This window comes from Ambystoma mexicanum, chromosome 1p (genome assembly GCF_040938575.1).
Source record: "Ambystoma mexicanum isolate Mex_15411 chromosome 1p, UKY_AmexF1_1, whole genome shotgun sequence".
Lineage (NCBI taxonomy): Eukaryota > Metazoa > Chordata > Amphibia > Caudata > Ambystomatidae > Ambystoma > Ambystoma mexicanum.
Genome location: NC_090921.1, coordinates 1,095,997,565 through 1,096,022,018, shown reverse-complemented (window position 1 = coordinate 1,096,022,018; position 24,454 = coordinate 1,095,997,565). Strand labels below are relative to the sequence as shown.

Here is a 24,454-nt window from a genome sequence, read left to right as displayed (position 1 = left end):
AGAGCCCCTTCTACAAACAAATCCTACTCCTATAAGTGGCGGAGGTTCTGTGAATGGTGTAGGGGACAACAGGGCCTACAACCGTTGTCGGTGACGCCGGAACAAGTTCTACCTTACCTGCTCCTCTTGGCAGAGAGGGGATTATCCTTTACATCGATAAAGGTGCACCTGGCGGCCATCTCGAGGTTCACAAGGAAAAGGCAGTCGTCTCCTCTATTTAGCGACAGACTTGTAAAACACTTCATGAGGGGTTTATTTCGAGCTTTTCCCCCGGAAAAACGTTTCCCCCCGACTTGGAGTCTCAACACAGTGTTGGCAGGCTTAATGAAACCGCCTTTTGAGCCTATGGCCACGTCCGACATAATATTCATTTCGTGGAAGTTGGCATTCTTGATTGCTATCACATCAGCTAGAAGAATCTCGGAACTGCAAGCGCTGGTCGTAGACCCGCCATACCTAAGATTCTTTAAGGACAAAGTAGTCCTGGCAACTAATCCTATGTTCGTCCCAAAAGTTCCGACAGTGTATCACAAACACTCGTCCATTGTTCTCCCTACTTTCTTCACCACACCATCATCGGCAGCAGAAAAAGCCCTTCATACCCTGGAGGTTAAGAGGGCTCTGAAATTTTACCTACATCGTACACAGGAATTCAGGTCTACTAGACTACTGTTTGTCGCATATGGTCCGTCGACGAGAGGAAAAGCAATCTCTAAACAAGGATTGGCTCGATGGGTCTCATCGACGATTGCGTTTTGTCACTCTAAGGCCGGAAGGCCACTGCAAGGACATCCTAGAGCCCATTCTACAAGATCGATGTCCTCCTCACCAGCTTTATGGGCAGGAATTCCGTTGACGGACATATGCCAAGCTGCGGCATGGTCAGTGCCCCACACGTTTACCCGCCACTACTGCCTTGCCAGGCAGCATGCGGACGAGGTACAGATGGGAAGAGCTGTCCTGCGCCATCTGTTTCAGTAAGGTAAGCTCCACGCTGTGGAGAATCTGTTGTCTACCTTTTTAATGACAGTTTATTTTATGTGGGTAAGGTTATATGAGGTAACTTATTCCTACTGTACATATGCATTGTGTAGTATGTTGAGGGTATATTACATTACATTCTCACCGCCGTCTCAAGTGTTACTGCTATACAATCTATTCTAAGCATGTGAATTCATGAAAGATCCAATGCTGGAGAAGGGAATAGTTTCTTACCTGTAACTCCATTTCTCCAGCATTGGTATCTTTCTTGGATTCATATGCGCCCGCCAACCTCCCCGGAATGTAATGTATTTGATTGATAAATTTAACCCTTCCTACTTTGGAGGGGCCGAAATCTGAAGGGGAACCGCGGGGGCGGGCCTCTTATACGGGGTGATGATGAAGATGATTTCTTTGACGAGGAGTCTCTGATGATGAAGATGATTTCTTTGACGAGGAGTCTCTAGTTGAGTGACTTCCAGACGACTCTTTTTCCGTCGTTCCAGATTTCTTCGCCGGTGGTTCCGACGAGGTAGCGCGGCGTGATGTTTTCGCCGATTGTGTGGAGCCTACGTCCGAAGGGGGGTATGCCCCCGCTCCATCATTCAGCCATGCCACCAGTCGTCGACTGCGGTCTTTGAGGGTTTTTTGAGAAAACCCTTTGCATATGTCGCAGTTATCCGCCGAATGATGAGGGTGGAGGCAATATATACAATCCATATGTCCGCCCCCCTCGTAAACTTTTTTCAAGCCGCACGTCGCGCATGGGCGGAACAGCGCTTTTCCTGACACGGAGGACATTTTCTGTACTCAAATTCCAGTAATGCAATCTTGTACAAACTAGTAAGACAACGCGAGGAGATCCCACTACTTTGGAGACGGTTGAAATCTGAAGGGGAACCGCGGGGGCGGGCCTCTTATATGGGGACGGCCTACGGAGCATGCGTAGGCGGGTCCTAAAAGGACGTAGATAGGACACAAAAGTGTCGGAAGTTTTCCTATTGGAAAAGGCTATATATGTGTACCGAGGGGTCCCAGTCTGACGACGGGGAATATTCTAAGCATGTGAATCCATGAAAGATACCAATGCTGGAGAAATGGAGTTACAGGTAAGAAACTATTCCCATATCTCACACGGAAAAATATAAGGTAGTACCTCCCACAAACAGGTGCCACGTAGCGAGCCCAACTCGGACAAGGTCAAGAATGTGAGTGGATGTCAGGCGGGAAAGGGACTGCGAGTGTCGAATAACACCAGATCAGGACGGAGATGCAGAGATGCTCACGCAACCCCACCTGAAGAGAATACGGAAGTTTAGAGCCTCGCTTCCATACAGCGAGGCCAATTAACCAACCCACTAACAAAGTCCCCCCTCTGCATACACCTCCCACACTCTAAACAAACACAACCACAGGTCTACAACACAACAATCTGCACAAACATCACTACACTGCAACAACAAAACAAACCACACTTATACCCACACATCACCACACAACGGCTACCGACCGTAAAACACCCCAAGCCCAGCCAACGGACTTCCGGACCGAGGCCGCCAACAGCACATCACTGCTCTCTTGCACTTTTCCAACCTGTTGCCACTAACTCACCTCCCTCCCCTCCCTTTTTAAGAGCCGCCAGAACCCCAGGGGACCACTTCAGTGGTGATAATGCGCTGTACAAATATCCTTTAACATTAACATGAGGACTTAGTACATTGCCCTCAACCTGTGGTTATCCCATGTTCCAAAGAATAGTCTTCTCAAGACAGAGAGAGTGATGAGAAGAATGACCTTTATGGCCAATTTGTACGAGAAGAACCCTGATTTATTTCTGATTTTCCACTCCACTCCCCCCACCTCAGCTCCCTCTGGTTCACAAGGCTCTGCTCTACCTACTCAACCCCCTTCTAAGAGGTCTCGTACTAATGTTCCATTACAAAGTACAGTCATAGATCTCTATGACCCAGAATCAGACCATGAAGAAGATCTCTCTTTTGTAGAGACAACTGACCCTCAATTTGGTGATGAGGATATAGCAGACCCTTATTATGGGGATGACGAGGACCAAGAGGCTGACCAAGCTGCCAACATGTACTCTATAGACTCCCCTCTTAACCAAGACACTCCAGTTGTCGATTCTCCTATTGATAATCAACCCCTCCTCAATGAGGTACTAGCCAACGTGGCTGAGCACTTTCAGATTGACACCCAGAGGTACAGGAGGATAAGGACTTTGCAGTATAGATCCTTGGGGACAAAAAGACATTGGCCCAGTCTATCCTACTACTTAAGTCAGTGCAGCTCACAATACAACCATCTTTAGAGGCCTCTAATATCACATGGGCTGTAAACCCACGTGTAGAGAAAATATTTAGACCGGCACCTTCAGACCCATTATATATTAGAGGGCAACTGAAGCCAGACTCCTTAGTTGTGACTACAACTAGAAAAAGAGCGGGCACTCCCCTTGCTTCCTCTGAGGCTCCACCCGATAAGGAGAATAAAAACATTTACGCAATGGGTAGAAAGGTCGCCTCCTCTGCAGCTTATCAAACCAGAATAGCTAACAATGCAACACTTTTGGCCAGTTACAACTGTCACAAGTGGGAAGAAATGTCGGCTTTACTTTCGTCTGTCCCAGAGCCACTGAAGTCCCAGCTAGCACAGGTGGCGGCAGATGGGCGAGCAGTGTCTAGCTGTCTTCTTAAGACCAACTTTGACGCAGCGGAGAATGCCGGAAGAGTCATTGCGTAGGGGACTGTTATTGAAAGGTATGCATGGCTGTGCCACTCAGGTTTTAGACCAGAAACACAGGCCACTCCTATAACATGCCTGTTGAACCTAACGTGCTCTTCGGTAAGGCCGTTGAAGATGCCCTTAAGACAGCAAAGGACAAGTATGACACACTTAAATCTTTGGGTCAATTCACCCACAAGCCTTCCGGACAGAGGGGTAATGGCAATTTTCACCGTTTGAGGCCAAAACTCTCACTGAGGATAAAGCTACAGTCAAGGTCAGGGTTCCTCCTGGGGAAATATTCAAGGCCAATCCTCCCAGGGCTATCCTAGAGGACAACGCAGAGGTCGTGGTCGGGGCAGAGGCCCTGCTCTAGGTGGCACATCACCTCAGAAGCAGTGACATTCCGCTTCAGGTGCCCTCCCATGCTTCTCCAGTAGGAGGACGCATTTCCAGCTTCACCCACGCATGGGAGGAAATCACCTCAGACAGATGGGTGCTGTCCACAGTAGCAGGCGGATACTGTATAGAACTACTCCAACTTCCCCACGACCACACCCTACGACAGAAGATCTACTCAGAAGAACACGAGCGTATCCTTCTCGAAGAGATAGCCACACTTCTATTAAAGGACGCCATCGAAGTCGTCCCGGCCAACCAGGTAAACAGGGGTATTTATTCAACTTACTTCCTTGTGCCAAAGATAGATCTAACAATACACCCAGTATTAGATTTGCGCCTTGCAAACAAGTATGCCAAGCCACAAAAGTTCTGCATGACTACGCTACAAGAGGTAATCCCTCTACTAAAAAAGGGAGATTATATGGCAACACTGGATATGAAAGATGCCTATTTTCATACCTGGCATTTACCTGGTTCCTGATGCACGCCTGCGCATGCGACCCATGCAGGAATGGTTGGCAAAACAGTGGTCTCAGGCAAGTGGTCAGTGGGACGATCTAGTGGTCGTTTTGCCAACACTTGTACAAAATCTTCGCTGGTGGACAAGAGAAAATCTAACGAAAGGAAAATCTTTCTACGATCCAGAAGTACAGGCGGTTGACATGACGGACGCCTCACTGGCAGGGTTGGGGGCTCACTATCTTCACCACACAGCTCAGGGTCTGTGGTCTTGCACTGTAGCCCAGAAGCACATCAATCTGCTGGAACCTCTGCAGTATTCAAAGCCCTCCAGGCATTCAAACCCCATTTAACAAACCTATCTGTGCAGATCCTAACAGACAGCACTACAGCAATGTTTTATATCAACAAACAGGAGGGTACACGTTCTCCAAATCTGTCCAGACTTGCACAGCAAATTTGGAGATGGGCACCCAAATGGAAGATGCTCCTGTCATCACAACATGTTCCAGGGGAACTCAACTCTCTAGCAGACTCATTGAGCAGAGATCCCCTACCAGAGGAACACAAATGGCGTCTACACGAACGAGTCGTAGAACACCTCTTCTCTCAATGGGGTTTCTCAACTATAGACTTATTTGCCACAAGCAAAAACAGTCAATGCACAGACTTCGCGTCCAGGTTCCTCCAGCCGAGCTCCAAGGGGAACGGCCTATGGATGAAATAGCCAGGGAAATTTGCTTACACTTTTCCCCCAACACCCCTCATGAGGAAGGTGGTGAACAAGATACACAAGGAACCAATGACGCTTATCCTAGTTGCTCCTATGTGGGCAAGACAACCATGGTATCCACATCTGCGCAAATTGGCGATGTGCGATCCCATCAAACTACTGTGCCAATAAAACCTACTCATCCAGCACGAGGGACTAACAGTTCACCCACAGCCGCACTCAATGAACTTTGCAGCATAGCTCCTGTTCAGACATCTCAACCTGCCACATAGATGCATGGATATCTTGAAAGAATCAAGAAAAACAAACACTAGGCACTGTTACTTTGACAAATGGAGAAGATTCATAATTTGGTGCCAGGCTAAACAAATCAACCCCATAGAATGTACTCCATCCCACATTCTAACCTATATGCTCCATTTGCTAGATGCAGGGTTAGTATTTAACTCTCCGCAGGTCCACCTGGCGGCTTTGTCAGCCTACACGACCTCTCATAATAAGGTCTCATGGTGGAAAGTACCGGTCATCAAAGCATTTATGGAAGGAGTAAAGAGACTCCACCCTCCAATTTCTAACCCGCCGCCAGGGCGGGACCTCAATGTGGTACTAGCTAAGCTCTTAGGACCCCCTTTCGAGCCTATGCACACGTCTAGTCTCAAACTCCTGACTTCTAAAACTGCCTTCTTAGTGGCTATGACTTCCATAAGAAGCATTAGTGAAATCCAAGCATTGTCCGTGCAGGATCCTTTCTGTTTTGTACACAAAGACAAGCTGGTTTTACGTACTCACCTTAGGTTCTCACCTAAATTCATCTCCAAATTTCATGTAAACCAGTCAATTGAGCTACCGGCTTTCTTCCAGGAATCCAACAGCTCAGCTGATGTAAAACTCCACACACTAGATGTGAGGAGAGTGGTCCTCTACTACGTAGACGAGACCAGACTGCTAAGGAAAACAGATCAATTGTTTGTCTCCATAGTGCCAGGCAGAGAAGGTGACCGCATTTCTAAGAATCCCATCTCTAGGTGGATAGTCAGATGTATCCAACTGTGCTATTCCCTAGCAGATAAAACACTGCCTTTTACGCTCAGGGCTCACTCCACAAGAGGTACAGGAGCCACTCTGGCTTTCCTTGCAAATGTCCCCTTAGACAGTATTTGGAAGGCAGCTACATGGAACTCTGTACATACTTTCATTCAGCACTACTGCATTGACACTCATTCCAAGACAGATACACAAGTGGGACAAGCGGTTCTAAGACATTTATTCGCTCATGAACCTTCTTACATCCCACCTCCTTCTTCTTCCACTGCTTGCTAATCTATGCACAGCATGTGATCTAAACAGATTCCACAAACCTCAGAAGGTATCCATTACTCACCGTAATCGTATTTATGATGCTTGTATCTGCTTAGATTCACATGCGACCCACCCTTCCTCCCCTCAGAGAGAAGGCGCATGGATGCTTATGAGTTTGTCTGATACGTATCAGTAAAATAACAGTCTGAGGGACCACGACGCGTGCTGGATCATTGGTAAAGTGGACATCTCACTAGGGATAGTATTACTGGCACGCCTTGTCGGCGTCCCTTTTCGTATTTTGAAAACAACAACTGTAATATTCTGCAGCTTCCACTAGATGTCGGCCTATGCACAGCATGTGAATCTAAGCAGATACAAGCATCAGAAATACATTTACGGTGAGTAATGTATCCCATATATCCACTCCCAGGATCAGATTGCGACTGCAGTCCTGTGGCCACATTGGAGTTCATTGCCAGGGAATCAGTGATGACTCTGGTAAGAGAGTGTGGATCATCACATTAAGCCTTGACAGTTTATGCCCTGTTTTTGGCATGTTAGCTAGGGTCTCAGAGGGAGGCACCTTTGACTTAAGTTTCAGGGCTTGTTGACTACTCCCCAATATCCCTCTCAGGCTGACCTCCTGGCACTTCCCTCCCTGCAAACCTCGTTTCTGGGAATTCCTCCTCTCTGACCTTACTACTTCCAGTTCTATTACTCTGTGCTTCTACCTCTACCTGGATGCTTTGCCCCATGATCATTTCTCCTCACATCCCCATTGGCCCACCATTGGCGTATCTGTGGGATCTTCCCGCTCTGACCCTACCTATCAAGTTGTTCTCTCTGGTCGTCTTCTCCTTTAACTTCTACTAGAAATTCCACCTTGGAGGTCCTCCTTCCCTCCTTCATCCTTTCTACTTACTTTCCTCTTTCTGGGGTGTATTTTGCCACCACTTATCTCTACTCTGTTTCTCTCTATTATCCTCTCGTTGTGTTATACTCTCCTTTTCCTTCATGCTGGTCTGTTTCCTATGCAAATACTGACAAACTCCAATACAGTTACTGCATGCTGGAAGAGTCCATGTGATTTAGAAGTAGGTCAATGTTATTTCCCAGTTGGAAGTACCATTGGACTCTTGGCGATTGTCATATTATTGTGTGCAGTAGCATTGTATGCAGTTATGTTTATGTTTGGTGGAAATGTTCTCCACTGGCAACCAGGTGGTTTTGGTGAGTTTCCGTTTTTAAACTCTGAATTTGGCGGTGCAGTAAAAGTGCAGGTAATTCCATTTCCGATACTCTTTTACAATGGCGGCAAATTCCAAATGTGGTCTCTAGATGAGAAATGCAAAGAGGGAGCGATTTTTGCACAGAAATCCACCTGTATTTAGTTGGAAGGAAAGGAAGGGGGTCAGTGTCCAATATATAGATGTTTATAATTTGAAACAATCCGGTTACCAGGAGAGTCCTTCAAGATGCTCAACTAAGCTCAGGTGCTTGCAGCATTACCACAGTGCTACAACTAAGTCTTATCATGCTTTGTGAACCTTCAAAACACAGGCTGCTAAGCATTCATCCTTCAAGCCCACTTCCAGTTTCTATTCTGAGTGGTGGCGGGCGGCCACCATTTCCAGTACATGTCGCATCAATTTGATCCCAGCGCTCAGCTCCGAATGAATTCTTTTAACTGTTTTTGTTGTTTTCAATTTATCAGCATGAACCTCTTATATAGCCCCACGCTGTACATTATTCTGCCACCTGGTGCTCACTGCTTTGTCTTGAAACTTTAGAACTACAAGTGCCGACCCATGTAGACATATTTATGTTATCAACCAAATACCTTGTTTCTTACTATTAAGTCAATGTTTTTCCCCCCACAGTTCCCTGGCTGGTACTTGCAACATGATGGGTCCGTTGTCATAGCAACAGGGAATGATGATGCCCTGGGGATGTACACCTGTACACCATACAACAGCTATGGCACTGCAGGAGAATCTACACCTACACGGGTGCTTCTGAAGGTAAGAAGATGATGGCTTAAGGGATCAGGGTCATGGATATGTGTGATAGATAAAGCAGCGAAAGAGAACTGGTTTAAAAGTAATACCTCTTAGATTTGTTCTTAAAACCTCACCCTTTTCAATTGTTCATTTTATACCTTTTTTAAACAAGGTTTTGGTGGCTTTCCAAAGATAAAATATATGTATAAATAAAAGAGTTGCCAGAATGTGAGATGTTTGAAATATTACAGTGCAAAAGAGTCAAAATGAGTTGAAGCTTATCGACTAAACGGAACATTTACAGAGTCATCATATTTTAAAACCCATGAATACATGTGTTTACTTACATATAAGTGACTATTTCATTCACTTTTTCAAATGGTATAACAAATTAAAAATCCTCATTCTCCAGCATGGGTCCTGGCATGGATTCACATGCTCATGAATATTCCCCGTCGTCAGGCTTGGAATCCTCGGTAAAGAAAAAATCAGTTTCAGTTTCGTTTCTGACTGTCTTTCTACTAGTAACCAATCACTGGTCTCTGGGTCATAATGCCCCCAGCCAATGACTGCCCTCTACCTAAGCCCCTGAGCCATCTTCAGATTTTTACCGCACGTTCAAGTGTTGGGAGTCCTTGTGCTTTAGCTCTCAAGCTTTTACTGCGTTTTGCATTTTTTCAAAGACTTTACTCTTATATTTTTGGTCAATCGAGCCTCAAGCTCAACGGGGACCCGTTTTCGGAATTTTCTACGCCCCTCAAGGGCATCTTTTTGTCGAGTTTCCACTTCTCTGAGGATTCCAGAAGATCTTTGAGGCCTACCCCGCGTGGTCATGGCCCAGGACAAAGGAAGCATGATGCCTGTTGGACACAAGCTGTTCAGGAGCTGCCCTGGATGCGGGCTGCAGAACGTCTTTAAGAAGGATGAGCACACTCGGTGCCTCTACTGCCTTCACGACGACAAATCGCACATGGAGAAGGACTGTGCGTTTTGTAACAACATGTCCGAACGGACAATGAGGGATCGTCGTACTCGACTCACCAACTGGCTGGAGGAGAAGAGCCCAGCAGCAGGTGAGAAGAAGAAGAAGTCCGAGCGGTCTTCTAAGACCTTTGAGGGCGCTCTGGCGACCGGGGCCCAACAAAAGGCAAAGCACTGCGAGTCCGCGGGTACCGGGAGCGCCGATCGGTCGGGCTCCTCGGCTGCCAGGCAGGGCACATTATCACTGACGCCATCAACCACGACCCAACGCTCTGGCTCGGGGAAGAGGAAACCGGAGAACCCGGGTAAGATTGGGAAAAGCCCCAGTCGATCTCGACAGAGACAGCCGAGGGGGAGCGAGGCGGTGACCCTTCCCCCAAGGTGAAGGCCTCAGGCGCGCCTAAAGTCGCGAGGGCCCTGAGTCACTCGGCTAAGGCTTCGATCGAGGGAGTCGTGGCGGCCCTGGCGAAGCCTCCAGAGGCTATCCCAGTGGAGACGACCTCCGGGCCTAGAGTTTCCCTGCCACTGCGGAGGGAATCCTCTTTTCAGCCTATCGATAAGACCCACATGAAACCCCGGGCGTAGAAAGGGGGATGGGGGGCGGTAGCCATTATGGACACAGATACCACCTTTGAAGATGAGCTGGCTGGCGTCGCAAAGATCCTGGACAAGAAGATCGAGGAGGTCCGGTCCTACGGGAGGGATCCCGACGAGGCGGACGAAGAAAGCGGCAGCGGTGCCGATGAGGAACCGCGGGCCATGGAGGAGACGGAGGATCCTACTCCCCATCATCGCTCCTGTTGCAACCGGTGCCTATGCCACAAGACAACTCAGGAGCGATCTTGATGGCTATTCAGGCCTGTGTACGGAGATAAGGACAAGGTTGCCCTTACCCCCAGCGGACTATCCAGCGGAGCCTGGACCGTCGGGAAGCCCACCGAGCAAGCAGAGGAGAACTCATCCCCCTCCTCCTTTCCAACCTTCACAGCCTTCACCTCCTCCGAGGGATGAGACGGGGACGGATGACGACGACGATGGGGACGGATGACGACGGTGGTGATGACGGAATGGACCTTCCATCCCCACCCGCTCAGGCCTCCCCTCCCGACGAAATTGGCTCCTTCCACGCCATGATCGCTAGGGCATCTGAGCTCTTCCAGCTCAGCCCCGAAGAACAGAAGAAGGAAGGTTTCCTCTGCCAATGGCGGGAGGCCAAGAGGAAGACTGTCCTCTCAGTCCCGTTACTGGACGACATCTGGGACGAGGGGCTGGCGCTCCTGAAGAACCTGTCCACGGCTCCTGCTAAGAGAGACCGGTAAGAGAAGAAGTACCGGGTCCCGGACTCTGTCCCCATGTGCCTCAGGGCACAGCCGTCCCCAGATTCAGTGGTCTCCGCCGCAGCCAAGAAAGCGGCAGGGGCGAAAGCTTCAACTTCAACTTCCCTGCCGGACGGCGAGGGGAAGAAACTGGGCGCCATGGGACGACGGGTCATCTCGTCGGCGGCGGCGACTATTAAAGCGGCCAACGCCCCCGCGATTGTGGCACGCTACAACAGGGAGCTGTGGTTTAAGATCGCTCCCCTGCTGGACTTCCTCCCGGACGACAAGAGGGCTGAGGCCCTGGAAATCCTACACGAAGGCGAGGTGGCTTCAGACCACGCCATTACGGTGGCCAGGGACATCGCTGACACAGGCTTTCGCCAGATGGGCAACAGCGTTTACCTTCGCCGGCGCAGCTGGCTCAAGGCCACCGACTTCCGCCAGGACGTGCAGACCAGGGTTCTGGACATGCCCTTCGATGGGAACAACCTGTTCGGCAAGACAGTGGGCGAGTCACTGCAGGCCATCAAGGCGGACACCGAGACGGCTCGGGCCTTGGGTGTTCTTCAACAACGACGACGGCGTCCTTTTGGAACTCCGGATGCAAGCTAGGTGCCTCTAAAGGATTCGGCGGCGGTTCCTCGTACCGCCAATCGGCCTGCTCCTCGTCACAGGAATTGTACAGAGGATGCAGCAAGACAGAGGGATTGTGTTGTCATCGGCAAGGAGGCCAAGGCGGTAAGACCGCAGCCAAGCAGGACTGAACGGCCATGGCGTCGGCCCCCCACCCAAGCACCCCGGTGGGAGGCCACCTGGCGAAAAGCGTGTGGGAGTCCATCTCCACCGACCGTTGGGTGCTAGATGCGCTGGCCCGCGGCACACCCTGGAATTTCAGAGAAAGTGTCCCCGTATACCGACCATGGCCAGGAAGGAAAACCACCTCCCACAGCTACTTCTGGAGGTACGAGCGATGCTAAGAAAGGGAGCCATAGAACTCGTCCCAAAAAAGCTCTGGGGCTCCGGAGTGTACTCGCGGTACTTCCTCGTCCGGAAGAAGACCGGCGGTTGGCGACCCATCCTGGACCTTCATCGTCTAAACAAGTACATCAAATCTCAGAAATTCCGGATGGTCACCATCCGGCACGTGCTGGGACAGCTGGAGGAAGGCGATTTCCTGTCGTCGCTGGACTTGGAGGATGCCTACTTCCACATCCCCATTCTAAAGGGACATCGCGAATTCCTACGATTCGTGGTCCAGGGGCGGCACTTCCAGTTCAAAGCCCTTCCCTTTGGATTGAAGTCGGCGCTCAGGGTATTCACCAAGTGCCTGGTACCAGTGGCGGCGCGGCTGTGTCTGCAGGGGATCCACGTCTACCCCTACCAGGACGATTGGCTCATGCGAGCAAAGTTAAGAGAACTCGCCGCGCCGTCAATCACACAGCAAAGACCGTCCAACTGCTCACGGATCTGGGATTCTCGATCAACTTCGCGAAAAACCACTTGGTACTGTCGCAAGTCGCCCTGTCCTGGGAGCCAGACTCGACACAGTGGTGCGATTGGCTTTACCGTCGGAGGAGAGGACGAAGGCCATCCTGGGCAAGGTACAACAGCTGTTGACCGTGGACGTGGCCAGGGTGAGGTCCATCAAGTCCCTACTCGGCATGATGTCCTCGTGCATCTACATCATGCGCCTATGCAGGTTGCGGATGCGACCACTGCAGGAGTTCCTCGACGCCCGTTGGATGCAAGCGGCGGGCAGTTTCGAGGACAGGATCTCACTCAACGAGACTTTCCGCCTAGCGATCCGGTGGTGGGGCACCCGCGCGCATTTAGCGGTGGGCATGGACTTTCAGACCCCGGCACATCAGGAAATGGTGACGACGGACGCCTCCCTGGAGGGATGGGGAGCGCACACCGGAGATCTCCACGCCTTTGGCTCCCGGAGGAGAGGTCACTGCACATCAATGTCCTGGAGCTCCGAGCCATGTTCTGGGCCCTCAGGTCATTCCTTCCGTCCCTCAAGGGCAAAGTGATCTTCACCGACAACACCACCACAATGTTCTACATCCGGAAGCAGGTGGGCACCAGATCCCCAGCCCTATCCAAGGAAGCGCAGGATCTGTGGCATCGGGCCGTCGCCCAAGGGATGTTTCTGGTACCCTTCCATCTGGCAGGAATAAAGAACACCATCGCCGACTCACTCAGCAGGGAGCTGCGCTCGTGCCACGAGTGGGAGCTGCGGCAGGGTCAAGTGGATCTCCTATTCCGACAATGGGGCAATCCCCAGATTGACCTATTCGCGACGGCGACGAACGCCAAGTGCCGGAGGTTCACCAGCAGGTTTCCCCAGCCAGGGAACATGGGCGATGCCTTCTCATTCTCCTGGGACGGCCTGTTCCTGTATGCGTTCCCACCGTTGCCGTTGCTGCTGCGACTCATCCGTCAACTCAGACGGTCCCGGTGCAGGATGATCCTCGTCGCACCAGCGTAGCCGTGGTAGATTTGGTTCCCGGACCTTCTGGACATGTCAGCGTCTCCACCAGTCAAACTGCCGATGGACGCGGATCTTCTTGCCAGAGAAGGAAGCGCCATCCTCCGCCACGACCCGGGGTTGCTGAACCTGCAGGCCTGGCTCCTGCAGCACAGGAGTTCGGAGGGTACGAGAGGAGGTGCTTGCAAAGGCCAGGGCTTCCTCGACTCTCATGTGCTATGGACACAAATGGAAGAGGTTCTCTGTCTGGTGCCGTGCGCAGAAGATCAACCCTCTGCGGATTGAGGCCCCTCAAGTGCTGCCGTACTTGCTATCGCTGGCCAAGGCGGGCTGGCTCATGCCTCCATCAAGATCCATCTGGCGGCTATCTCCTGCTACACCAGAACCCCGGGGCGCGCATCTCTATGGTACCATCGCCTGGTGAAGGAGTTCATGAAAGTACTGTTCCGATCGCTCCCGCTGGTAAAGGCCCCGGCCCCGGCCTGGGAGCTCAACGTGGTGCTGACCAGGCTCATGGGGCCGCCATTCGAGCCGCTGCATTCGGCACCGTTGAAGTTCCTGTCGTGGAAGACAGCGTTTCCTGTGGCCATCACCTCCGCACTACGAGTGGGAGAGATCCAGGCCCTCTCCTGTAAACCTCCATACCTGACATTCCACGAGACGAAGGTGGTGCTGAGGACGCACCCCTCCTTCATGCCCAAGGTGCCGTCGGACTTCCATCTCAACGAGCCCTTGGTGTTACCTGTTTTCTTCCCGTCGCCTTCGTCGCGGGCTGAGAGGACTTTGCACTCGCTGGATGTAGCTAGAGCGCTGAAGTTCTACGTGGACCGCACGAAGAGCCTTCGGAAGACATCACAACTGTTTTTGAACTTTGGACCTGTGAACCAAGGGAAGGCCCTCTCGAAGGCTTCCATTTCCAGATGGCTCTCCGGCTGCATCATGCACTGTCACCGGTTGGCAAACCGACCGTTGCCCGGCCGTCCTAGAGCCCATTCAACCAGAGCAATCTGATGTGCCCCTGCTGGACATCTGCAGGGCTGCTACGTGGAGGTCGACACACACCTTCACGAGATTCTACTGCGTCGACCGGGATTCCAGGGTGGAGTCAAGGGTCAGGAAGTGCTGCGCAACCTGTTCGCCTGAATGTGGGCCTGGTGAGGAGGTAAGAGTGGCTTAATGTTGAGTTGATGAAATGCTTAATGTTGAGCCTTGCCACCTCGGGTGGTTGTGCATGTGTGTACTGCTATGTATTCTTGTATTCATGAGCATGTGAATCCATGCCAGACCCCATGCTGGAGAAGGAACAAGTTACTTACCTGTAACTGTTGTTCTCCAGCATGGGTCTGGCATGGATTCACATGCGAAACCTCCCTCCTACGGCTCTGCGGCTCTTCTCTTGGTCCTACTGCTACTTTACGTGCTACCAAATCTGAAGATGGCTGCCAGAGAAGGGGCTTAGGTAGAGGGCAGTCATTGGCTGTGGGCAGTATGACCCAAGACCAGTGATTGGTTACTAGTAGAAAGACAGTTCAGAAACAAAACTGAAACTGATTTTTTCTTTACCGAGGATTCCCAGCCTGACGACGGGTAATATTCATGAGCATGTGAATCCATGCCAGACCCATGCTGGAGAACAACAGTTACAGGTAAGTAACTTGTTCCTTATAAATATCTAGTACCGCTAGGTTTTGTCCACCCTCCTCCGGACTCATGGCAGGTGCTTCTCCACTCATGGTGAGGCCCAAATCATTATGTGCCCACAGGTTTTCATTCCTCCAGTTAATTTCAATTGCCACAGACTAACTGATGAATGGAAGAACCTCACTTGCGTCTGCATGTCAGGGCTCAAAAAGAGACTTAATGGGAGGGGGAAAACTGCCAAACTCTGCATGACCCTCATAATTTCAGCATTTCTAATCTCTTAGCCAGGAGCTGTTTTTAGAAGCCTCATGTCTTTTGTTCTCTTCTGTGCCTGTTCCATTGCCTTCAGTGTCGGTTGCAACGTCTGGTTCAGCTGCCATGGGTAGACACCTTGATTACAGCGGTGCCATATGGGCTGCCAAATCAAGTGCCTTTCTACCCCCATTTCAGGCACACATGAGTCTTTAGGACCTACAGGTTCAATAACATAGGATCCAGTGCTCCGCACTGCCTGCCGGCTCTCGGTTGACATAGGAGGCCAGTTCAAAATGCTTTGCCCTGCCTGCAAAGCATACCTTATAAAAACACTACCAAGTTGTAAAGAACATGTCATTTTTCCAGAGCACTCGCCTCCTCTTTTACATGTAGCAGAAGCCTTTTCATGGTCCAGCAATAAACCATTAAAATAATAAAGAGACATGCTCAGCATCCGTACTTTGCACCCGCCTTTCAGTCATCAGGTAGAGCAGAACCAGCGCCACAGGAAGTGCCTGAGCACAATACTCTGTTTAGCCCACTTTTGTAAATTGGATTTAGAGGCAGCATAAGTGTTTTCCACTTGTTTGTGGTTTTACTTTGGAGTGCAGCATTGTGGCCTCCAGATGATGAATTTCTTCCTTTCCCCTGCTGTACAGAGACACCACTCTCAGGGTCAATTTCATTGGGCATTTGGGGTAACTGTGATGTGGCATTCTTCCCATTAAGGGGCAAATCTGCAGACTCTGACGTCAGGTAATCTGGGAGAGTGTAGGCTAACTGACAGGTCTGGTGACCTTTTGGAGTGACAGTTGATGTGACATGGTTCTCTGTTCTGTGAGGAGGAGAGTAGAAGGCTGAAGGAAAAGATTATTTGTTTGGCAAGAGGTCTTGGCTAAGCGGCTTTATTAAAAACTCTAGAATATCTGCAGATCGCAATCCCTGGGCACTGATGGTCAGAGAGTTGCACTGCCTTCCTGTGACTGACAGAATGACAGCGTAGTTCTGGTTTAGGGAGATGTGAAGTGTGGTATGACACTGCAGCGTGGCCATTGTGGACTATTCCACCGAAACACTAGTCCTGTGACATGGTTCATTTGAAATGTCAGTAAGACAGAGGGGTGGAAGGGTTTGTGACTTTTTACAGGTTACCCTCTTTCTGGTTTAGTTCTTAGAGTTTGTTAGAGAGAATTCTCATTTATGGCTAATTTCCCTCACCTAGTGAGTCCCCCAGCAGCTTTGCTGGACTTCTGGAGTTTATTTTATTCCACCTGGTAAGAGTGAGAGCTTTCCCCACCACTCTTACCTGTGTGTTTTCTATGTGTTTCCATCTGTTTTTGTGATTGTGGATTCTGAAGTACACCACTTCATTAGCCCCCTTCTTTTTGTGTGTCACACAGCACCTTCAATGCCGTGGCAGAGGGTTGTCTTTGAGACTTCCCTCGACTCCATTTCTGAGGCAACTACTGTCCCCCAGAAAAGGGTAAAGTTACCATTAACTTTATGTAGTCAATCTACCACAGATCCAGTACACCCCATCTTCCATGGAGTACTGGAAAGGGTTAACTCGTATCCCTTTTTATCTGTACCTCCTAGAGCATTGTTTCGCTCTTTTAACATTTAGACTTGGCTGGTGGCAGTGGTATCTACCCTAACCTTTCTACCGCGATTATATTATATAAACGTGGTACTATTCTTGGCTATTATATTAGCCTCTACATAACGCCGCTTGACCAAATCGTCTTTCTCTTGGCTCCGGTTGGATTTATTCGCCATTTCTTTTTGTTAAAGTCCTTCTTATGTTTTACTTTGCGCAGCAAACTAGGTTTGCCTTCTTTGTTCACTGTCTTTTGGCAGGCTTTTTCCCAGAAGCCCTCCTCAAGGCGCCTGGGTGTCTAGGTGGGCTGAATGTGAGGGAGGGGTGTAGTCACCCCTGCACAGGGTATCCTAGGAAACCCAAGTTGCACTTTGTCATGATTGGCCAGGGTAGTTGTCCGGGCTGGACAACCCCCCTGCTGGGTGATTGACAGCCAGGCTGCGTGAATGGGATTTTTCGCATACAAGGCAGGTCTCTTGGGCTAGAAGTCAGAGAGTCGCCACTGGAACTACAAGGAACCGAAGAGAAGCAGAGAGAACAACGGCTGCTGCAGCTACCCCGTCCCGGTGAAGCCCTGCTGCAGTCCTGAGCCATCTGCCCTTCAACGACTCAGAGAAGATCCAGTCCGGAGTCTTCTTCCCTTGAACCTTGGTGGGGATAACCAGGTCATATTCTACAGCCAGAGGATCCTCTTCCGTGGTCGAAATCGCTGCACGCTGCTGTAGTAGTCCGGATAGCCACCTGAAGAGCCTCTCCTGTTTTTAAGGAGCATACCTTTCATTCTGTGTCGCTGCTGCTGGCCTCATCCCTGTGTGGTGCAGACCCCCTTCAGACGTCGTCCTTCTCAACAAAGCTCCAGGAATCGTGGGTCTGCGGGAAACCAACAGGAACAACTGCCAGGGCACCAGCTGCACCATTGGAACAAGGTACTGTGTTCTGTTGAGGAAACTGGGTGAATCCCTTTTTCTTCATTTCCAAGGCTTGACCTTGTCTTCCCTCCTTCTTATAACTTTTGCTTCCAAACATTGACAATATCGAAGTACTTTTGGCTCCGTTGAATCGTGAACTGTTAGACCGTTTGATCTTCGGAAACGGGCCCCGGTGTCCTTCGACCTGGCTCCGGCCCTTTGACTTTTGAACTCCTGTCTCTGAGCGTTTCTTGATTCTGCCTGCCTAACCAAAATATTGCCTGTGATTTTTGCCTCCAACTCCCTCTGGGTAGCTGAGGTGCTAAGTGTGTTTTTACCCCGGTAGCATTTCATGTCACGGATACGCTTTTGTTTAGTAGACCGAACTGTCAAAAAGTGATCGCAATCGTATTTGCGGTAGCGTGTTTTGTGCCTAACACCGGTTCATTCAAACACAGGGTACTTAGCCTGAGACTTATTGAACAAAGTGAATTGGTTAGTTGTAGTATATTTAACATGTGGTTTTTATTGAAGTTTAATAGAAGTGTTGTGTTTATAACGAATGGTTTAAAAATAAATGTACTTATATTTTTTTACCTGAAACCTTGAGTCAGTGTTTGCTTGAGTCACAGTAATTGTGGTCCCTTTGTGTAATCTCTGCTACTGCTCATATACTCTTGAGATAGGCCTGGCTGCTCCGCCACTGCTACCACTATGACATAGTAGTACAGGCTTGTACCAAAGGTCAAACTTGTACCACCACCTGTAGTCTTAATTGCGTGTAGTGGTCCCTAAGGGCACTGCACAGGATTCTGCCTAACAGAGTTCTTCCATGCCAGTGTGAGTCTTTGTTTCCCAAGGTGAGGGGAATGTTTTGCGTTGGTGATTCATTTGCTATTTCCTTAGTGAGTGGCCCACTGATGCCCATCTTTAGGAGGGGGTGAAGTGTGTACCACCGCAAGAGTGCCCATAGGATTGTGAGTGGACCATCAGTGCCCCGGAGCTGTCCCTCTGGTGTCAGTTTCAGCGCCACATGTGTTTTTGTCTGTCACATGGCTGAGGAGCATAATGTAATTAGAAGTCGACTTGAACTCTTCCAAAGGGACACCCACCACTGAATTGTATGATTATGTGTGGCACTGTCTTTTTGTTTCAAGGCATTTTTTAATATGTGGTCTATTTGTATTAGGCATACAACAACCCCTGCACCCCCCACCCTGACAAACTGCTGCCACGGGCCTAGACATTAGCACATCAACACTAGCAGTACCACAATAAAACTCTCCTCTTTATCCCCATCAGTCCCCCCCCCTCCCCATATCAGCGTCCAACCAGACCCAAAGCACTGTAGTCTACCGGATCTCCAGCTCTTTCCTACGGTTAGCATACTCTCACGTTTCTCTGCCAAACCCATAGAGAATCAGGCTGGCACACAGGAACCGGGAACTTCCTCCCTTCACCCATCACCACCACAGGTTTCACAGCTTTCTCTCCCACTGTCCAACTAATGGCCCCCATTTTCTTACAGTGCGACATGCAGAAAGGCCACCAAAAATGGCAGAAGGGTGCTATACAAGACCGCTTACATTACATTATCTGTGATGAATGCCCTCCATTATTCAATCAAGTAATTATTGGTATTCCGGTAAGAGTCATTTGGGAATAGTGTTATATTGGTACATTTTATTGCTTGCTTTATCTTAATAGGAGTTCATGAGTAAACATGATTTCTTTTGAACATGTTTCTTTACCTGTAACCTAGTGTGCAGAGAATGCTTCTACCTTGCTGGGATCCTCATGATGTAATAGTATACAGTGAATGCATATTTATTCAGTCTCTCTGTGAAGCTCTTCAGTTGCAGCTAAGCAGGGGAGAGGGGCCCTTACATGGTTCTACTTTAATAAACCATCAAAGAATCTTGTTTGGAGGTATTTACCTTTTAGGGACATCACAATTGGTGACCAGTGGACACTGTGGCGCTCCTCCCTGCGCACCTCAACGTGATTCTGTTTGTCTGGCTCCGTGCTTGGTCCGTAATGGTGTGCCATGGATTGGCACATTTTGGGCAGACTGTGAGCAGGCAGTGAGTCATAATATGGCATCTGCCAGAGAGTTAGTTAGCACCACTGCGGTTGTTTGTCGTGCTAGGGCGACCGTTCTGGTTTGCTCCAAGCTGTGGTCCTTCAGCCTGAGGGACATTTCAGCTAAAGTGACCCTTTTGCGTGCTTCCAGTGTGCAAACTGACACGGCCAACTTCCACTGTGGTGCACAGGGGGCGGAAGACTTGGCGCGGCTCTGTTTGCCTTTGGAGCCCAGAAGAAAGGGCCTGACAACATGCACACGTGTCGGTGAGCAACAGGCAGTTGCTTATTTACCAAAACAAACGCAGAGGAGACGGCGCATGGCTGTATCTACCTCATCACAGTTTTTGTTTATTTTTCTGTGTGGATTGAGGAGGTACATTTTCATTTTCAGAATTCTGTGTACTGCTTTAAAAGGAATGTGAGTATAGTTAAGTGGTGAGTGTTGCTGACTATTTCTGCTGGTAATAGTTATTGATACCTGAAGAGTGATTCTAGCTGTGGCGGCACTTGCTACGTGAACACTTGTCATTGGATAATTACTTAAGAGGAAATGTCACAAGTTTTCTGCCGCCTCAATTTCTGTCCAGTTCTGGTGAGCCAGCAGTGAAATGGGAAGTATGGAAGGAGGATTTATGGCCATACATGGCCCCATGTTTAGTATTTAGAGTCGCAAAGCCATAATGATGCTCAGCCTAGTGTTTGAGGGCAGGCACATACTAAAAAGGTTATCCAGAATTGCCTCCATCTAGTAATGGATCTGGAGAAAATGTAGAAGTTCCCAATGTGTTGTTAAATGTTAAAGTTATTTTTACCGCGCACCGTCACCAACGGAGTTGGTCCCCAGGCACTCTGGCGGATCTGCAAGCGAGAAGGCGGGATGGCTTAGTAGGTGAAGCGGGAGTAGGATAGTGAGAAGAGTGGTGTTCTGTTGACAGCTTCAACTCGGTATACACCGGGTGCTGAGCTTTGGTGCGAGTATCGGATCGATGTCAGTTCTTGTGTGCTGTTGGTGTGGTTTAAGTGTTGTTGCGGTGTTGTGAAGTGCATGCGGGTTGTTGTGCGAGAGGTGGTTGTGTGGTCCATTCTTTGGGTTCTGTGTATGTCCATTTTGGGAATGGCCGAGGTTGGTGTTTTTATTCCTCATTGTTTAACGGGGTGGGCAATCTAGTGTGTCGCTGTTGTAGTTATGCTGTGTAGAGCCATGATTTGAGGAGTTTCCTGAATGCAAGGTGGTTTGTTGTGTTCCGTATATTCTTAGGAAGGTCATTCCAGGTTTTCGGTGCCTGGGAAGGAGGATCCTCCGAGTTTTCTTCTGTTATAGGGGTTTGGTTCCAGGCAGATGTCGGTGCTTGATCTCAGTGTTCTTGTCGGTTGACGTAGGCGTAGTTTATTGCTTAGGAATTCTGCGCCTTGTTTGTGTAGTGCTCTGTGCGTGATGCACATGGATTTGAACTTTATTCGCTGTTTTAAAGGTAGCCAGTGTAGTATTTTTAGCGCGGGTGTGATGTGTTCTCTTCTGGGTAGCTTGAGGGGGAGTCTGGCTGCTGCGTTTTGTATGCGTTGTAGTTTTTTTAGAAGTCGTTCGGGCATGCCCAGGTATAGGCCATTGGCGTAATCTACTCTGGACATGATCAGAGCGATGATGGTAAGTGTTTTGTTGTCGAATTACAGGAACGGAAGGATCCTTTTTGCCGCTCGCAGGAGGAAGAAACATTTCTTGAGTAGAGCGTTTACTTGTGGCTCTAGGGTGAGGTTGTTATCCATCAGGAGCCCTAGGTTTTTTACAATTGATGATGGTGGTAGTGTGGTGCCGAGCTCTCTTAGCCAGGGGATGAAGCTGATGCCTTCTCCCTTTTTTGAAACAATCATTATCTCTGTTTTGCCTGGGTTGATTTTGAGGTGGTTGAGGTTCATCCAGTTGAAAATATCACAAAGGCAATTCTCTAGGGTGGTGTTTTTTTCTCGGGTGTCTTGTGTGTTGAAGATTATTTGAGTGTCATCAGTGTAGTTGTAGCATGTGAGGTCGTGTTTTTTGATGAGTTTGATTAATAGGTACATGTAGATGTACATGTAGATGTTGAATAGAAGTGGGGAGAAAGATGATCCTTGTGGTGCTCCGCACGTGGAATCTCTAGGTTTGGACTTAAAAGGTTTCATCCATACGGTTTCTGTTCTGTTTGTTTGGAAGGATTTGATCCATAGTAGTGCGGTGTCTGTTATTCCTAGTCCTTCTAATCTCTTTATGAGGATGTCGTGGTTGACAGTGTCGAAAGCTGCAGATAGATCAAGGAGAATCAGGGCGGTACTGTTGTCTGAGTCTGCGTTCGTTTTTAGGTCGTCCCATATTGAGAGGAGAGCTGATTCTGCTCCTCTCATTGTTCTGAAACCAACCTGTGACTGGTCTAGTAGGCAGTGTTCTTCTATGAATTCTCGGGTTATTTTGTAGACGTACATTTCTAGCAGTTTGGCTATGTAGGGTATATTGAAGATGGGTCTGTAGTTGGATAACTCCTGTACGTTTCCTGTTGGGTCTTTGAGTAGCGGCTTGATGTACGCCGATTTGAAGGCCTGTGGTACTTTACCTGTTGTGATTGAGAAGTTGAGGAGGTTCATGTGGTATTCCATAGGGGTTCCTTGTTTGAGAATTGTTTTGTATATGTCCGGGGGTCAGGGGTCTTCTGGAGAGCCTGATTTGTTGCTTTGGTTTACTAGTTTGACGAAAGTCTCCACTGATATTTCTGGGAAGCTTTGTAGCTTGTTTTGATGTTCCTCGTGGGTGTCGGTGGGGTTTGAGGTGTGATTGCTTGGTCTGTTTTGTATGGTGTGTTGGATGGAAGTTATTTTGTTTTTAAAGTGGTCTCCTAGGTCGTTGCATAGTTTCATCGATGGAATTGGCATGTTGTTGCAACCCAGGTGGTTTTTTATTTCGTTCTTTTTGGGCATTTGGTGCTTTGAAGATTCGGTTGTCGTAGTGTTTCCTCTTTGCTTTTTGTATTTCCTTTTTATATGAACGGATCTGTTGCAGGAATTTCAATTTGTTAGCAGTGGTGTTGTTGCTCCTCCATTCAGATTCTAGTTTTCGTTTTTTTCTTTTCATGGCGCTGAGTAGTGGGGTGAACCATTTTGCTGTGGTTTTCTTACGTGATGGGGTGAAGGGCTTTTCTTTGGCAATGTCATCTAGGGTTGTTGCGATCCACGTATGAATCAATACTCAAAAAACTTAGATACACATTATGAAAACAACTGTAGATATTATTTTAGTACCAGAGACCAGAATGCTGGTGAATCAGTAGTCGACTTTATCACTGCTCCCAGGGAACTTGCAAACAGATGCAATGTTGCTTCTACTTACGAAGTAAGACTCAGAGACCAATTTATGCTCAAAGTGAGAGAAAACAAAACTCGATAGTGAATGCCCCAGTGCTAGGGAATTTTGGCACAGGATGTGAAACATATGTGAGAACGGATGCCAGCACCTGGGTCTTAGGGCTGTGTTATGGAGGTTATCGCATTTGTTTCGAGGGAACTCAAGGGAGCTGAAGTTAAATACTCCATTATGGAAAAGGAGGCCTTAAGTGTGTTTTGGGCTATTAAAACATTCAGGGCATTTCTATGGGGTAGGGATTTTAAAATGTATACTGACCATAAACCATTAGTAAGCATCTTCAACTCGCAAGGGTTGGATGGTTTTTCATGAAGGATCTTAAGGTGGGTCATCAATTTAAAGATGAGCACATTTTGGGAAGCAAACACATTAGCAGATTGTTTATCAAGCAATCAAACTGACTGTGTGGAGGATGACTGGGAGGATGAAGTGGAACTTGACGGAGACATTTTTCTAACTTGTGGCATTTTGTTATGTTAAGTGCCGGCAGAAAAATGAAGAGGAAGACGCAGGAGGCTTTGATGTACTTTATTCCAAGTCAGTACATAAGGGTGGAGCCGCTCCTGAGCGACTGCTCACATAGATCACACCAGCGACTCTGCTGCCCTGCTCGTGTCAACTGCGGGTGCAAGTTCAAAGGATGGACAGAGAGCTGTCACGAGCAAGGACAGCCGAGCTACCAGCTGACTGCAGCGCGTGCTGGGAGTCAGCCTGCGCTGCAGTCCAGACCACAGCACACCTCCCCCTTAAGTTAATAAACTTAACACATAGGGCCTCATTACGAGGTGGGCAGTAAGGGATTACCGGCACCGGTAAGGGCACCGGTGCCGGTAATCCCTTACCGCCCTACTACGAGTTCCCTTTGCGGGTCCTCCCTAAACGTCTGGTTTTACCAGGCGTTAAGGACGGGACCCGCAAAGGGACTTTGGAGCTAATAACGGTACTGCAATTTGCGGTACCGTTATTAGCACATTCCCCATTCCCATTGAGCCCTATCGGGGCTCAAATGGGAATGGGGAAGGGCCCTGGTGAATGTGGAATTACCACCCCTGCCAACCTTGGAATGAGGCGGTAATAGCTCCATTCACCAGGGCGGATTTGGAGGCAACCATGACTCTAATAGCGCCATGGTTACCTTCAGACTCGTAATGAGACCCATAATCTTTCAGTTTGTTG

The 24,454-nt window shown here is 49.0% G+C and overlaps 1 protein-coding gene across 3 annotated transcripts in view; it reads left to right on the top strand.

Annotated features, from left to right (window-relative positions):
- IGSF9 (immunoglobulin superfamily member 9) overlaps nucleotides 1-24,454 on the top strand; it is a 665,024-nt gene that overhangs the window by 444,201 nt on the left and 196,369 nt on the right. For all 3 annotated transcript variants that reach the window (XM_069604696.1, XM_069604697.1, XM_069604695.1), the window contains exon 10: nucleotides 8,497-8,637. In XM_069604696.1, the coding sequence (XP_069460797.1) occupies nucleotides 8,497-8,637 (141 nt within the window). The remainder of the gene's footprint in view (nucleotides 1-8,496; nucleotides 8,638-24,454) is intronic.